Source organism: Equus quagga, chromosome 10 (assembly GCF_021613505.1).
Source record: "Equus quagga isolate Etosha38 chromosome 10, UCLA_HA_Equagga_1.0, whole genome shotgun sequence".
Taxonomy (NCBI): Eukaryota; Metazoa; Chordata; class Mammalia; order Perissodactyla; family Equidae; genus Equus; species Equus quagga.
In genome coordinates this window covers 34,824,230-34,841,595 of record NC_060276.1, presented here as the reverse complement: position 1 = coordinate 34,841,595, position 17,366 = coordinate 34,824,230, and the positions used below count along the sequence as shown (strand labels likewise).

Genomic DNA, 17,366 nt, shown 5'->3' with positions numbered 1-17,366 from the left:
TCATTTTCGGTAAACACCAAATTTCTCTTATGAATTTGAAACATCAAGATATCTTGGAAACTCTCAGTTACTTAAAAAGATTCCTAGGGATCCAAAGATTACAGTTTGGGAACCTAGTTTGGGAATGTATTAGGTAGCAATCAACCTGATAATAATAATAACTATTACTACTACTGCTATTATTATTATTATTATTATTTGGGGGCAATTACTATATGCCAGGATGGTTTTAAAGACTGTATACATTTAATCCTCCTCTAATCCTGAGCCACAAAGAGGTTAAATTATGTACCCAGGGTCATACAACTAAGAACTGGTAGGATTTGAACCTGGGGAGGTTCGAGTAGATGGTGAGGACTACGGTTCTTAACCCATCAGTGGGCAAAGAGTGTGCTTTAATAGGTAAGTAAGAGAGGGAGAAAGATTCACATTTTTATCAGTTGAATTTTAAATTGCTGGAAAGGAAGGGCATCAGAACTGGGGTGCGGAAAAGTGCTAAGATGGAGCTGGAGACAGAGCACTATGTTTTACTCTGCAGGTTAGTGCTGAGTTTGTGCCTTTGAATTGAGGATTCTATAAAGGCTAGAAGTTGGGCCAACCAACAACTTATTGGTCAGAGCAGTGAATTCCAAATGCGAAACAACATGTTTGGTGTGGGGGAGGGAATGGGAAGTGGGGTGAACGAGGATATCACCATTTTCAGACTGGGATCAAGAGTTGAGGGGAAGGGAAAAATGGCTCCTACTAGACAATTACACATATGCAGTAAGGTGGGGGTAAGGGGAAGTGGGGATAAAAGCTCATTTTTTTTAGTTAATAACCTATGTTCTAAAGTTTCAGGTTCTTTAAACTTCTGTGGATTAGGGATTTGTGGCAATTCTATACCACAGAATGCCATAAAACCCAGGATATTGGGATTTCAGGGTTAGGGCTCTAGCAATTTTAAGACAATGAAATGCTGAGGGAGGTGGCCGGCAAAATAACCAAGGATTTGAAAGGCAAAGCTCTGGAGATGTTAAATGCTAATCCCCCTTGCACTCCGAGTCAATCACAATTTTAGCCCCTAGGACAGTGGAAATTGGCTTGGGAGGTTGGGGGTGGGGGTGGCAGGAATTTTGGGCCTCCCTCCCTAGTTTAACTGGAGCAGCTTCCCTTTTATACAGAGGGTTTCTGCATATGGTTTCATTTGATAAAGGCATTCCAAACTTAAAGAAAAAGGCAAAACCACTTCACTAAGGCACAAAAAGGACGTAGAACTTCTAAAAAGTGTTCCAGCAGCTCACCTTTGGCCTTTGTCCTTTTTAAAAATAGGGACAGACACCAGCAAGGATGTTTTGGTTGGGAGAATAAGAAGGGCCAACTAACAACTCAGTGAATCAGTTGTCCTCCACTGTGAAATCAGTAACAGCAGCAGCAGCAACAAATGATAATAATAGGAGTTACCATATTAAGCATCAACTCTGATCTGGGCACAGGACTAAATGATTACATAGATTGTGCCATCCAATTCCGTTTAGCCCTATGAGACGGATACTATTATTATCTAATTTTTAAGATACTGTCACTTTTTTGCATCTGAAGAAATTGCACAGGTAGCTTAAGTATGTAGATATAAACCAAGAAAAGACATTTTTGAATCTTATTCTGCAATTAGATTTAAGTAGTAGCCCAGGGCTTATGCAGCTGAAATACACATCAGGTTGAGGTGATCTATTCCTTTGAACTCAGGTAACTCTGAGTTCAGAAGGACAAATCACAAACTGGCTCCTGAAATTAGGAAAGTCTGATAGCTTATTCTAAGAAAAAAGTGTTTTATGTAGATTTAAGTAGAAGAAGAAATGTTTTTTTCGCAGTAAGGAAAGGTTTTATGGCAATTGCATGTTTGCTTGAAAAGATTTTTATTAATTCGGTCATTTAACAAATACTTATTGAGCACCAACTGTGTGCTTGGAATCCAGAATCTCAAGCATACAAAATTGAGAGACTGATTAGTCTGATATAAGCCTCAAACCTAAGGAATTTCTGAAATGACCACATTCTGGTTTAGGTCGCCCTATTGATTAAGTGCAATTTTTCAGTCTAGTTCCAATAGATATTTAAATACCCACGCAGAGTGACAAGGGCAGTAGAGTTTGTAAACTCTAGATCATGGAATTAGAGAATCTTAGAAATAAAGCTGCCCATTTCCTGTGTTTTACAGAAAGAGAGTCAGTCTTGGATTGTAAGCTGTATAACCTTGGACAGATTTACTTATCCTCTCAGAGTCTCAGGTTCCTCATCTGTAACATGGGGATAATAGCACTTGCCTTTTAGAAATATGATAAAGATTACATAAGATAATTTATATAAAGTTCTTAGTGCAGTGTCTGGTATGCACAACATGCTCAGTATATGTTTACTGTTATTGTGATCACTATTTTCCGAGTGAGGGCACTGAAACTTAGAGAGGAGAAGTGACAAGCCCAAAGGTCACATAAGCTTGTTGATGTCAGAGCAAATTTTAGAACTCAGATCTCGGTAGTAGTCAAACAGTGCGTATACTACACCACCTATTTTATTGCCCTGGAGCAGGTGATATAAACTTCCTAGGCCTGTGAGAAATATTTTGGATCATTCAGGGAGAAGAAGGGAGAAGAATTACAAAGAAATGGCTGATATAAAAAAAGAATTTCTGGATTCAGAAAACAAAACAGCAAGGGATAAATAAATGACTAGAAAGTTTAAATAACAATGTTGAGCATTACAATGCCTGGTCAGTCACTGAACTGATCTCCGTCCTAATTCCTTTATTCACCGTCAATGTTCCAACAAAGTTGACTAAGTTTTTCTTTTTTGGGGGGAGTGGGGAGGTGGTTCAGAGTGCATGTGTGTTTCACAGAAAGTTACTGTGAATTCAGCTTTACTAGACAATTTCTATTTGCAAAGCAAGGGAGGCCTGTAATTGAAGTTAGGATGAAAGCATGAGTACTACCAAGACTTAAGAAATGATAGATTTTAAAAGGATAGTGGGCTGGAGTGAAACCTCATAGTAGAAGCTGTTGAGAAATCTAGCAAAAAGGAAAAAGAAGGCTCAACAGTAAACTCACATTGTTATTGTTTTGTGCAGCTACGGTATGAGAACATACAGCCCTGAGAGTAATTGATTTGTTAGATGAAGATATTCTCAAGAATTAGAAATATATGAAAAAGGCCATTCTGTCCATATGCTAAAAAGCAAAGATTAATTTACAGTTGCCTAAGCAAAAGATGATATAGTCTTTCCCAAACTGCACTTCGGTTTAATCAGAGGACTTCAGTGTTGGTTGTTGCAACATCCAAGGAGTATTCCAAATATTCCAGGAGTTTCCTGAAAGGAGCAAGGGCATTCTGCTCGGTTCATTACTGCATGATGCCATGGCACATGGGCTGCTGCCAGAAAGTCTGACGGGAGTTGCTGACCCACCAAAAGGGCTGCATCATGGTCGTTTCAGGTGTAATTACTATACAAAACAGTTGTTCCGTTTTTACTTCATCCTTTAATCTTGAGTTTGCCAATTTCCCTCTCCTGAAAATAATTACATTTTATTTCAAATAAAATATATTGGTAACACTTTGATTGCTTATTCATATGATAATTTTCTCCTTCACAGGGCATCAGGTACTGTTTATACAGCGCTAGACATTGCAACAGGACAAGAGGTAAGCGCTAACATTCAATCCTAATTTATATTTCCCTTTATTCATATTGGTCAGATTTCCTCTTTGATGGCATCTATGCCTGAAAAAATGGGTAGCATTGGGTTGACGTGGGAGTTTGCTTCATTGGTGTCCAAAGTGTCTGAAGTGGCTGGTTCACTGATGATTGACCAAATAAAATGGGCATGGGTTTGTGGCACTGAGAAAGAGCCTAGTAAGATAAAGAATTGCGATGTCTTACTCTGTATGCTAAAAAATATGGACGTTGGTGTTTACGCTAGTGATTGTAACTCATTCTTGCATTTTAATCATCATTCAGGTGGCCATAAAGCAGATGAACCTTCAGCAGCAGCCCAAAAAGGAATTAATTATTAATGAAATTCTGGTCATGAGGGAAAATAAGAACCCCAATATTGTTAATTATTTAGATAGGTAAGTGTTTTCTCTCATTATGTACTTGTTTTCTTTATGGGATGTCATTTTCTTGGCAAATTATTTTATTTAGGATCTATTCACTAAGCATTCTACAAATATTTCTTAAATGCTACAAGATCACAGAGTATCAGATCTATTGCTAAACTTGCACCCACTTATCTTTGTCCACCCATAAAACATTTGAAGACATATTTCATGGTCTTGCTTCTAGACATGAGCAGTGTGTGTAACTTCCTTTTGAGGATCGCAACTGTGTGTTGGCAGGAAATAGACTATGGCATATAGAAGAGAGCCGTGGTGTTTTAAACATTTCATCAAGTGTTTGTTTCGAGCTGGTACAGCCTCTGGGTGTCTAAGTGAAGAAGGCTGACTGCACTCGCCCTGCTTTAATGGGCGCTTTGTGATTAACCGACAGTGGGGTCTAGGGAATTGAGACTTTAATCTCAAACCTTTTTCCTAGACCAGGTAATTAATGGCTTTTTCATCAGTGGCGTTAGCAGTGGGTTATAAATAGGCATTCAAAGACAGCACTAACTCTTCACTTGTGGTTAACATCTGTCTCACTCAATTTCAGTAAGTGTTTGTTTAGCACCACTGTGCGGTGTGCTCTGAGAGGATAGAAGGAAATAAGACTAGGTCTACAACCTCAAAGAGCTTAAGATCTTGCTTTCTGTGTGTTGCGCCGGGTAGACCAGGGGTACAGAGGGAGGGGAAGGGGGATGAAAAAAGGAGCGTCAAATTTTGCAGTTGAAATCAGTGTTTCGTAAAGTGTCATGTAGGGACCACCTGCAGCAGAGTGACTTTGCTTTTGTAATTTTGTAAAAATTGCATTTGTAAAAAGTGGAGATTTCTAGGCTGCTCTCCATAACTAATGAGGTAGAGCCTGTGAATTTTCATTTTTAACAGGCTTCCCAGGTGACTCTTACGGGCACTGTTGTTTGAGCACCACTAGATAGAAAGTGTTGCATCATATTGACGTGGAACTTAGGGCAGGGTGGAACCATTGGGGTCATTCCATTCACTATAATTCCTCTCGCTTGCTGAGCAGGGGAAAAGAGAGACCAGATCATTCTGCTAGAGTGCCTTCAGATGGTTCCAGGTGATTTGAATTTGCCTGAATTGTAGGGCTCTGATGTCTTTCTTCCCCATTTTTTATCATTAGGGGTGTGTTCCTCAATAACTACTTAAAGATAATGGTCATTGTCACAACTGACTTCTTTCAGAACTGAGACTGAAGCACAGTAAATCCATTGCAAACATGAGTCTCTTTGATTCAGCAACTGCTTGAAAATGTTTCAGTAATTAATTCAGTAGAATCAAAAATAATGCCGAGATCTGAATAAATAGCCTATAAATCTGAATGCCATGAGCCATTTCAGTCCAAGAAGTCAATGTTATGGCTCAAGTTATCCAAAAGGACTATTCATTGATCTTGTTGATTGAAACTAGCTTTTATAATGGAATGACTGACAGTAGTCCGTCACTAGAGGCCTCCTTGCTCCTTTCCTTCTTCCTTGGTGCACAGTCCTATCTGATGATCCTTTGATTTTCCATGTATATTCTCTTCAAATGTTAAGGATGTGTCTCATTATCACCATCATTAATATTTTCCTCTTGCTATGTAATATGGCCAAACGCAGAGACTAACTGCAAATTGCCTTCTTAATGGGAATATAAAGAAGTCCCCCCTTCCTTAGGCCTGAGTCAAAGTCTTTTTCTTTTCTTGTTATAGCTACTTAGTGGGTGATGAACTATGGGTAGTCATGGAATACTTGGCTGGTGGCTCTTTGACTGATGTGGTCACAGAGACCTGTATGGATGAAGGACAGATAGCAGCTGTCTGCAGAGAGGTAAGAAAATAGAGCATTTCTACCTGATAAGAACAGCAAAAGTGGCAGTTCTTTATCTCTGGTTGTTCAGAATGTTTATAACAACAAAGTAACAAAATTGGAGAACCTAACCTCAAATTAAATCCTAACCTAATAGCACTCCCCTGCCCATCCCTCTCCATCTCCTTGTTTTCTTTAGTTGTTTTGCTATGGATCTTTTGAGTTCCATTATGCTGTTCACAAGGTGCCATATCTAAGCCTGCATGCTGTAGTGCCAGTGAACATGGAAAGCAGTGATGTTGGCATGGAACTTCTTTCCAATTTAGGGAAATTTTTACATGATAGTTATTTTGTCCTGCATGTGCAATGTGAGCCATGTAAAATAAAGACCACGGTATAATCCCATCATTTTCTAGAAGGCAATTTAAGCAAGGCCTTTCCTCAGCCCAGAAAGTATTTTCTTTCACAGAATAGTCTGGACCTCCCCCCTAGCCCTCCAGTGGATCTGAGGGTTTGCCTCTTTTCCAATAACAGTGTCATATCCCTAGTTTCAAGCTAAACTAAAGATACTTTATTATGTTAATTTTTTTCAATATTAAAAAATCACATTCCTCATTGGAGTCTAATCTTGGCATTACCATCCACTCCATTCATTGTGGTGAGGTTTTCTATAGACACAAGAAGGAACTCTGGCCCACTGAAACTTGAGAACCAATAATAGGGAAACAGAACCAAATAATTTCAGCTAGTCTTTGCTTGTCTTTTATTTTAAATTTTTCACTTACATTTTCTCCTTCCTTGTTTTCCTCTCATTCCCGTTTCCTTCTCCCCAAACATGCACACATATCCACCAAACACATACATTTTCTATTCATGCAATAAATCAAACTAATAATATTCAGGGGAATATTCGACCCCGAGCCTGTGGTTTCAATCTTGTAGAATTACGATGCAAAGCCATTTCTAAACAAGTAACTATAGTAACTTCATAGCCTAGAAGTGGTTCCGAAACCTGGCTGTTCATCAGAAACAGCTTGGGGCATTTGTTTGAAATGCGGTTTCCTGGGTCCCACTCCAGGCCTACTGAATCAAATCATACCGTGGACGCAGAAGCTTACTGCATCTGTATAAGACGGAGCTGAATCCATATCCTCCAGATAACTAGGTCAAAGTGTGATTATACTAATTGGTTAGTTTGACTGTATTGATGATTAAGTGCTACTTATCACACCATCACTCTTCATGTCCTAGTCTGACTCAGGTGCCTTCATGTGTGTAATGCTAAGTAACATCACTGATGTAAATTGTAATGTGACTTCAGACTAGCGTTAAAACATTGTGTAATCTATTTCACTTGACAACATAAAATTATACCCTTGCCTAAAATTTATCTAGGAATGAAACTCAAATTTTTAAAAAATTCTTTGTGATATAATTAGAACTTTTTTTTCTGATTCAATAGTGCCTCCAAGCTTTGGATTTCTTGCACTCAAACCAAGTGATCCATAGAGACATAAAAAGTGACAATATTCTCCTTGGGATGGATGGCTCTGTTAAATTGAGTAGGTATTTTGGTTCAGATGGTGTTTGAGAGAGTGTCGGGGAAATTTTGCCCTTTTACTGTCTATCTTGAGAAGATAATGGCTATTGAAAGTGATTGATTTGAAAGCATTTAGAGCCCAGTTTGAAGTAAAGAATGTTTCTAACACTGCATTCCTGTAGAACACGACTAAACTTTTTAGGATTAATATTTCAGAATTTCTAGTCACTTCCATCTGCTGGATGACAAATACCTAATTAGAAAACTGAAGGATTCTGTAAGTTGCAGGGAACAGCGATAGGGAGGGAACCATATTGAGGTTTAGTAAAAATGACATCCTATCAGTCAGTTATTTCAGACCCTTTTAAAATCAGGACCAGCTGAGAGATGAAGTTAATAAAAGGATATGAGCTAGGCAGTTGTGGAAGCTCAGTGTCTAACAAAGGAAGGTACAGCCGTAATTGAAAATGACCTATTGTAAAAGAAAAATAATTCAAGCTGATTTTAACTGACTTTTCTTCTCTGCAGCTGATTTTGGGTTCTGCGCTCAGATCACCCCTGAGCAAAGTAAACGAAGCACTATGGTGGGAACTCCCTATTGGATGGCACCTGAGGTGGTGACTAGAAAAGCTTATGGTCCGAAAGTTGATATCTGGTCTCTGGGGATTATGGCAATCGAAATGGTGGAAGGTGAACCTCCTTACCTTAATGAAAATCCACTCAGGGTAAGTCAACAGCAAACTCAAGTACTTCATCCCTAGGAAAAGGAAAAGGCCAAACGTCATTTCATGCTTTCACTACAAATGGCCAGAATGGGCTCTTTCCTGGGACAAGTGCCATGGAAGTGCCAAGTTATAATTTCCAAAATTATTATGAGTTGTTTTCAGTTTATCTTAAGATGTCTGAACAGTTTTCTCAAATGCTTTGAATCAGTATTTCTAATGTCAAGGGTCTTTAAAATATTTTAGTATAGCTTTCTGCTGTTAGGAAAGTAGAGCTTTTTTTAAGTAAGATGTGAGACGAAAAGAGTATTTTTAACAATTGCTATGGTTAAATGATCTATCTAGGAAAAACTTGATTTATAGTTATTTTAACAAAGTAAATAAATACATTTACAGAGCAGCTATAACTTTTAAAATTAAATTTTGTTTCGTTATCAGTAATGATTTATTGAGCAACAACAGCTTGGTGGGTATTGAATGGAACACAAGATAGACACAGCGCCAGACTGGCGAAATCACAAACTTAATTAGACTGTCAAGTAGAACATGAATGGAAATAGTTGGTGTTGGGTCACTCAGTTTGCTACTGCAGAATCAAAGGTTTGATCCTTATGTCGTATGGTTACCTCTGCAAAGAAAACAGCTCCATCTCATAGCCTAACACCACCATCTTTATTCAGAAATGTGCTGTTGATCATAAGAAGAAAAGGCAAAGGAGTGTGAAAGAAATGCTTGCTCCGTACAGAAGTGAGCCAGAAGCTATTTTCTTGTATATAACCTAAGGGTGAGCCGGAAGCTGTATTGTATATATAAAGGGCATAGAACTTGAAAAGAGGACATATGCACAGATTCAGATTCTACTCTCAAAACGCATGCGGAGTGCCAATGCCAAAGGCATCTTGCATATTGTTTGCATCATTACCACTAAGATTCTAACATTGAATTTTACCCTTGGTATACATAAAACATTGTCCTTAGTAAATGGTTAAGTGTTTACGTGTTAAGCTTATGAAATCCATATTCGAGCAAAAAATATGTGGCTTTCTATACATGTAAAGAAACCTACAAACTAATTGTCTAGTTGTTTTTGCAGTTGAACATTTTGTAATTGGCAGCTGCACTCCCTATATGGAGAGGAGGACAGCCTCCTCCTCACCCCTTCCTAATTCCTTCTCTGGTATTTCACCTCTTGTCCTATCCCTGCACTGATTAGAAAACAACAGATAGGAGTGAAGCTCTAATGAATGCTGTGGGCTATTGCTCTGGTCTCATGAAACAGTCTGGAAGTGAGATGTGCACATTGATTAGCTGCCTGCAGGGCTGAGTGGAAATGAAGAGACATTTCCCACCGTTTGTGGGTCAGTCCTCTATGAATCTAACCAAGCCCACCCCTGACCTACAGACCAGCACATCAGGATAATTACATGGACTCGCCCTTATTGTTTAACCACCTTTGTCCATTAAAAATAGCAGTGAAAGAGCACATCAGGCCTCTTGTTTCCATGGATTTCCTCCCCTTAAGTCTTTGGAGTTTGGAGGCATTAAACGGATTATGACTATTTAGCTTTCTGCCTTCTAATGAGTAATTTACAACCTGAAAAATTTAAGGATTAAATAAATGGCTCTGTAAAGCAACTGGTCTCAGTAATGCATTTATTACCTTCTTCAGTTCCCCAATTAAAACTGATCGCTCTTGAGCTAGGCTGTTATTGTTAGAAAAAAGGAAAGAAGTTTTAATCTTTATAGGCATCTTCTAGCCTGGGATTAGAACTCATAATTAACAGCTTGTCTCTTAGAATCCACAGCCTTCTATCTTAACAAGTACTTGCAGATTAACAAGCCACCAAGTTCAGGAAGCCTACATTAAGGCTATAACAAAAAGACGCGTCAGAAAGACCACCCTGTAGAATTCTACTGATAAGGATTTACTCAACTTTGCTCATTACTCCCTGTGTGTGATCACCCTCCAATGAATCAATCAACATGTCCATATTGAGCCAGCCCTCTATCTCTCTGCTAGGCACCACGAGTACTTTTTTAGTTTTTGATTTTAAATATGTTGTCTTCGTGTTCTCTTAGAGAAAACACAATGTCTCAGGCTATATGCCCTTGTTTAGGATTTGAAAAATGTAGTCACTGAAACCATGGAGAGATTGGAGAAAAAAGAAAATATAACATGAGCTTGTAGGAAGCCTGTGTTTTCTTGGATCCTGGTAACCAGGCCATGTGTGGGGAAATAGAAAAACCGCAGAGCTTCAGGAGAGGTATAAAAGGGAACTAGTTAGTCCTTCTTGCTTTAAAATCCTTCCAATACTGCCACCCATCCACCACTTCAGGCTTTGAGGAGGAAAGAAGGAAATAAGTGTAAGGAAGATGGTGGTAGAGTAGAGGGTGGTGTGTTGATGTGAAAAGAAATTCGGCCCTTGTAGTCAGGCAGATCTGGATGTGTCCTGGCTCGACAACCTACAAGCTCTGTGACCTTCAGCACATCATTTAAAATATTTATAAGCCTGTTTCCTTTGTGTAACATGAGGGTGATATCTATCTTTCAAAGTTAGCGTGAAAGCCAAGTAAAATAATGCCTGTAAATCACCTAGCACAGTGTCTAGCTCATTATAGGAAATATATAGAGGGAGACGTTTATATATGAATAGAAAAGTGAGAAAGGAAAAAGAGAGAGAGGATTCTTAGGGTGCTTTTTACCCATTCATGAAGGCAGATTAGGTTCCCCACTTCCCCCGAAGATCTTCCCCTCCACACTCGCTATACTCCCATCCCCTTAAGGAGTGGAGGGTTCTGCACAGTTCAGTACAAATTATCGTGAACATGTAACACTGAACAGGAGAGGTTAAAGGTGAAGTCTGGGGCTATGCTTCGGAAGGTTATTTGCATTTCACTGTGGCTTTTTTATGTCTTTGTTGTGTCACTTACAACTGAACAGCCCCCCCATGAATATTGCCTGTTTAACGTATCATTGACTCAAGGAATTAGCTACTTTTCCCCCATAGTTAAAAAGTGGTTGGGATTTTTAAAAATGTAATTTGCTCTGTACGTAATTTGCTCATAAAATGCCTTTTAAAGGTCAGAAAGTTATTAACTGTGCTGATGTTATAAGGTTGATACCCATCCAGAGACAGAGAGGAGACAAGCTTCTTACCGTCCCCCACTGCTTGAAGTCTTTGCACTCAAAGTAATTGGCCTTAGACATGTTGTTCTGTGACCCATGGACATTTTTAGTGCGGTCTCCAATAATAAAGTGCTTTGTTATTTCTGTTTGCCAAAGTGACTGGGGTTAAAATCGAACGTTCCCTGTGGATATGCAAATCAGATGTTGGTGTTCTGCTTATCTCCCCAACTTTTTTGTTAATTGAAGATATATATTTTTTAAACCTGTGATTATACTGACCTGATTCTAAATAAGGAGGCACAATCATTTCCATAAAACAAGTCTTTGGTTTGTTTTGTCCTCAGTACCAAGAGTGCCTCTTTATTAACTTTGCATTCACACATAATGAGGCTGTTCTTGTCAATGGATTTTGATGGAATTTGGTATTTGCGAAATGTCTCAGTGAAATCCAGTTGAGGTCCCCATGGACCCTGTGGGTGGAGCCCTGTTTTATGTGTAATTTTCCAAACCTTTATCCTAGCTGAAATGAACTTTAAGTGTTCTCTTTCTACCCTTGTTTTAGGATCTGTGAAACCGCATCCAACATTGGACCTTGGGAAGATAGTTATTGGTATCAATAAGAGATATCTGAATGCTAAAAACAGTATGTAGTATAGTATGTCAACCACTGATCCTATACCAGTGGTTCTCCTCAGTGGTCACATACCGAATCACCTGTGGAACTTTAAGAACCAATGACGTCAGGTTCCCACCCCAAGGACTAGACCAAATACAAAGCTCTGTGGCAAGCCCTTTATAGAACCCTGTCTAGACTGAAAAACAATTCTTCATCAGCCCTCTTTAAGCATGGTTGTTCAACCAGAAAAGAGACACTCTCATTCTGCCCACATTTCTCCATTTCATCTAAAAAAAATATCATGAGTAACTCTGTCAAAGCCTTGTTGAAATCCTGACACACTCTGACATTCTCTGATTTACCAGTCCAGCAACATTATCAAAATAAAAATGACATTAGTTGAGCATATACGTCCATGAAATGCCATTTTCTTTTTCAATTTTGCTTCTCCTGAAAATGGAGTTCAGTGTCAAAATGTGCTGGCTGCTGAGTACATAGCACATATTAGTGATAATAAAGCCATCAGTCTGACTACTCATGATTAGGAGTACATTACCTGTATGGCCAGGGAGAAATCTAAATTCAGACCTGTTGTCGACACTGGGAAGCTCTCTACTCCCCCTTTCTCTGCACTTAAACACAAATTTTATTTATTCTTACTTTTTATTATAGAGCCAGGGAAATTCTGGTTAGTTTGTACATCTAGCGAAGCGAGTTAAGCAGAAGAGAATCTCCAGCAACTAAAAAACAGCAACTAAGGGCCAAAGAGCTTCTCGCTCCCTCCAACCACTGGAACCTGTGTTGTAGATTGGAATGTCTGGGTTTGATGGCGCGTGCTCATTTGGAATTAAAGTCAGACATAAACTTCCTGAGTGCCAGAGAAGCAAGCATACTTTGCTAGCACTCAGTCAATATTGTTTTGAATGTATTTCAGGAAGAGCTGGGAGCATTCCCTTCTTTTTCCGTAAGCCACTATGGAACAGCAAGGTTTATTGATGGTTTGTTGACACTCCTACTTTGAGGGCAGACCTATGCCTAAAAGGAGGGGCCAGTTGGGATAACTGCAACTAAAATAATTATAGAACAGTAACAGGCTTTCTTTTTAATCAGAAAAAAATATTGCCTGTCAAAAGATAGACAGCTCTTAAGAATCATTTGTCGTCAGGAATTTTAGCATAGGAAAATGGGACCTAGCCATAGAAAAGCTGCAAGTCTCATTTAGATTGTAATTCAGAAGCAGACAGCTCAAAATGGTGAGTTATGACCCAGAAGACAGCCAAAGGAGAAATTGATTCCACAGCAAACTAAAATCTGAGACTCTGACCAGGTGAAGAGAAGGGAAAGAAAGATTAAAAACGTGGTGACCAGGGACTTACCGTTAGCCAAGACTGATAGTCCCTTGTCCTACTATTGTCTTATCATTCCTCAGTGTCCTTAAAGCATGGCTTGGGAAGAGGCCAAGGGTGTATATGCCTATTGCCCTAATAGGTACCAGACCTATAACTAAGTAGTTAAGTCCCTTGAAATCAAAGTTCATTCTAAATAGACGAATCAAAGAATGTGATGATGGGCATTTGTCCACTGAAATGCCCACTCACGTGTTTTATTCTATGGCTTTTAAAATCTGTTTTTGCTAATGAAAAATTGACTTCACCAAGAAAATTAAGATTTTCTTGATAATTAAGATCATTTTTGACCTTTTGTCATCATTTTGACACATACTTTTTCAAACCTGGTTACAACATTATTTTAGAAGATCCTTTGCATTCTGATGAAAGGATACTCTGATATGTCTTGCATAAGCCTCTTGGCAGAGAAAGTTAGCTTGATTAAGGCAGTCTTAGCTCTATAGCTGGGAGAGCCAAAGTGCTAACATTATCCCAAGGACTAGGCTGACCTTTTTTCTGCAGCTTCTTTCTCTCTTTCTCTCTTCCTCTCCCCCTCCCTTCTTCTCTTTCTCTATTTCTTTCTTTCCGCCCCCTTCCCCCTTGCCCCTTCCTTTTTTTTTTGGTAAAGAATTGCCCCAGTGCTTAGATGGCAAAGTTCATCAGTACTTTTCATCTAGGAGCGGCCAATGAATGTGAGAGGACTGGACAGGGAGGTTTCCAGTGTTTTTATCAACTGTATACCTTATGTGAATTGAAGAGTAAATTCCATTCCCATGTCTGCCAGTCAGGAACTCCATGACCTTGAATAGGTTACTTTTCACTGAGCTTCTATTTCCTTATCACTTCAAATCAGTGGAATTTGACTAGATTATTTGTTACCAGTGGACTCCAAGAAGCCCTAGAATTCCTTCGAGTTCCTTGGGCTTGAAGGGCCCAAGGGAGAGGTCATAGGCTCTTGATTCCACCAGAACAGTTCCTCTTTAATTTGTTTTCTATATTGGGCTTTCACATGAGATTTACTTAAATAAAAGGGGAAACTCACATGTCTCTTACTCTCATTATGTGTTCTTAGGCTGTAGATAGGCCACAGCTTTCCCTGACTGCTGGAAAGGCCATGGTTTGAGTGTGTGTTGTGATTGTCAGAAAGCAGCTCAAAGGCATCTCCCTCATCACCTCCTGACTAAATCTGTATCCCATAGAGTGGAATGATCCCTCTTTTCCTACCAAGTAAAGACACTTGATCATGACATGAAACATGCTATATGTGGGACTGGGCAACCCCAATCTGACAGGAATCTCAGGGAGAAGCCAGGGAAGAGCACGGCAGTGATAAAACTGCTGCAAGGACCGTGGTCTACAATGTGGGGTGTGATGGGAAGAATTGTAGTTACTGTAACCAGAGCGGTTCCATTGATGAACTGCATATAAAATAGAAGTTGAAACTCATTTCTGTGAGCAGTAATTCATGTCTCACCGATCTCATCACAATCTGGCTGTTTTGGTCTTCATATCATAATTTGGAAAAGCCTGAAAGAATCAGGGAGTTGGTCCTTTCTTACTCTAATATTCTGAAATGAGATATGAACAAATGTATAATATTAAATAGTACCTTAGAACTAGAAATGAGGTGTGGGATGAGGAGAAAATGGGAGGTGAGGAAGTCAAGATACCAAATATAGACAACGTTTTGAGAAGTTTTGTGAGAAAAGGACCAGAGAAATGAGACAGTAGCAGAATTGGACCTAGGATCAGGTCCCCTTGATCTCCCTGGTCTTTTATGCTTTATCTTCATTTCCCTTCCTCTGCATTCTACCAGCCACCTTCTCTCACCATTGTCCTTTGGCCCCTATCTTTGCTCCCTCTGCTTCTCACAGCTTTTCTTCTCTACCTCCTGCTCCATTTTGCTTTCCTTCCTTATCTAGCTCTGTGCCTACTCCCACCCGCCATTTCCAAATCCTCTGTGGTTCTACACCTTAGGTGCTGCTTGGACTGCCCGGGGTTGCTTCCTGTGCATGCATAGCCTGCTCCATGTTTCTTGACAAGCATTATTAATTCTGAGAGATTAGAATGAGCACATGCATTGTCAGAGTCATCTGGTCTTTATTTTCTGGCAGTGGCCAGTCCTTTATGCTTGAAAGGAGCACTTTAAAGCTTGACCAACACCTAAAGAGTCAGTAGTTCCTAATTATCTTTTACCATCAACCAATAAGGGGATAATCTATAATAGATTCATTTTAAATGACTTTTAAAGGATTAAACAACAACAAAGCCCACTCCGCATAATTTGGTGACAGATGAGAACTACTATGCAGGACAAGTAAGGAGCTAACTCACACCACATTGCTTATGCAGTTATCACACTGGACTGTTGGGTTGAATAAGTCAAAGTATGGAATAAAATGTTATAATGTGGTAATTTCCTTTTGCAGATTTGGCCCCATTTACTTTCTTCGTAGAAAGAAAGAAATGTCAGGGCCTTTCATGAGAACCATAAACACATCAGAGGTAGCAATACGCTCTGGCCTTTAACCTCTGAAATCCCAGGTCACATGTAAACTAAGTCATAAGGTGTCAAGTCACTTGTTGCCAAATCTCTCTCATAAAACACTCAAAGGTAGTTGAAAATTCGAAAATGAGAAAGGAACCAGGACATCAGTAGGTTGCAGGCAACAACCAGAATACGAGCTGCTCATAAACTCTCAACATGTATATAAACACTGGGGAGTACAGGGTGAAACCCTCTGAGTACCTGCCCTTTGTTCCCTATTTCCAAGCAAATAGAAAATGACCTCAAGAGAGTCCATTTCCTCTGTAGAAGTAGAGGTGGAGTTGCTAATGCTCAGTGTGCCTCATTTCTTGAAGAGCCCCTGTCTGCCTCTGCTGTGAGAATTCCTACCTCAGACTGGGAACTGTGTGAAGTGATATTGTGCAGTCAGTGGCCAAGAACATGGACTCTAGACTCACACTCCCTGAATTCAAATATTGACTCCCTCATTGCTAGTTGTATGATATTCGACAAGTTATTATATTAACCCCACAGGCCTCAGTTTCTTCGTCTGTCAATTGGGAATCAGGGTGTTGTTATATGGATTAAGTGAGCTAATCGTAATCAGTCAATAAATGTTAGCTATTAATACTTCCCATGGACATAGTATTTATACAGATATTGAGATACAGATGAATAGCCCTCTTGGTCTTATAGTTCAGTTACATTGTATGTTAGATAGATTTTTACGGGCTCAGCTGGGAGCCTGTTCACCGTGTATAACACAATTTCCATGGCAAAATGTGTTTTCCGAGTCCCAAATATTCAACTTGGAAAGAAATGTTTGTACCATGCCCTATTCTCTTTTTAAAGTGAGTCTTATCTCAGTGCTTGGGCCTCTCATGGTTACTAACACATTTCCATGTAAGTCCCCTGGTTTGTTTTCTAACACCTTCATCTAAACTTTATAAACTGTTATAATGAACTTAAGTCACAAACTGAAGCTTTTTAATTAAATGGTTAGTCCTGTTGCAAAACTGCCTTAATGAAAATTTATTTGGTACATATGGATTGTTTTGGGACCTCTTTGGAGAAATGTTGTAACTTCTAAGATGACTGCTTTGATCATTTTTAACTGAGGAAATTGCCAATAAGGTAAATTAAATTATCCCTTCAACTGGGTGAAGTAGCTTCTTCTGAATTACTTAGGTAAATTTAGTTGCACATCGGGGGCAGTGAAAACGGCGACATTTGTGTGTTATTGCCAAGAGACTTAGAGTTATTATTAAGAATTCTAGAATATCAGAAACTTCTAGGTAATATGTATATCACAATGAAGAGAGCCACCATTTTCTGGCCAAAGGGTGTCTTTCTAACATTATAAATAACGTCAGTAGGTCATAGGGCCTATATTGCCTCACCTTAGGATTAAACAGACCTTGTTTAATAATGTAGCAAAAGATTAATCAAGAGCACCTTCTCTGTTCAAGATCAGTCAAAGAAGACTAAGTTTCTGAACTGTATTTCAAGTTCCAGAGAACACTTTTTC

The 17,366-nt window shown here is 39.2% G+C and overlaps 1 protein-coding gene across 3 annotated transcripts in view; it reads left to right on the top strand.

Annotated features, from left to right (window-relative positions):
• PAK3 (p21 (RAC1) activated kinase 3) overlaps positions 1-17,366 on the top strand; it is a 256,878-nt gene that overhangs the window by 223,614 nt on the left and 15,898 nt on the right. For all 3 annotated transcript variants that reach the window (XM_046673736.1, XM_046673735.1, XM_046673734.1), the window contains 5 exons: positions 3,630-3,678; positions 3,995-4,107; positions 5,843-5,960; positions 7,402-7,501; positions 8,008-8,204. In XM_046673736.1, coding sequence (XP_046529692.1) covers positions 3,630-3,678; positions 3,995-4,107; positions 5,843-5,960; positions 7,402-7,501; positions 8,008-8,204 — 577 coding nt within the window. The remainder of the gene's footprint in view (positions 1-3,629; positions 3,679-3,994; positions 4,108-5,842; positions 5,961-7,401; positions 7,502-8,007; positions 8,205-17,366) is intronic.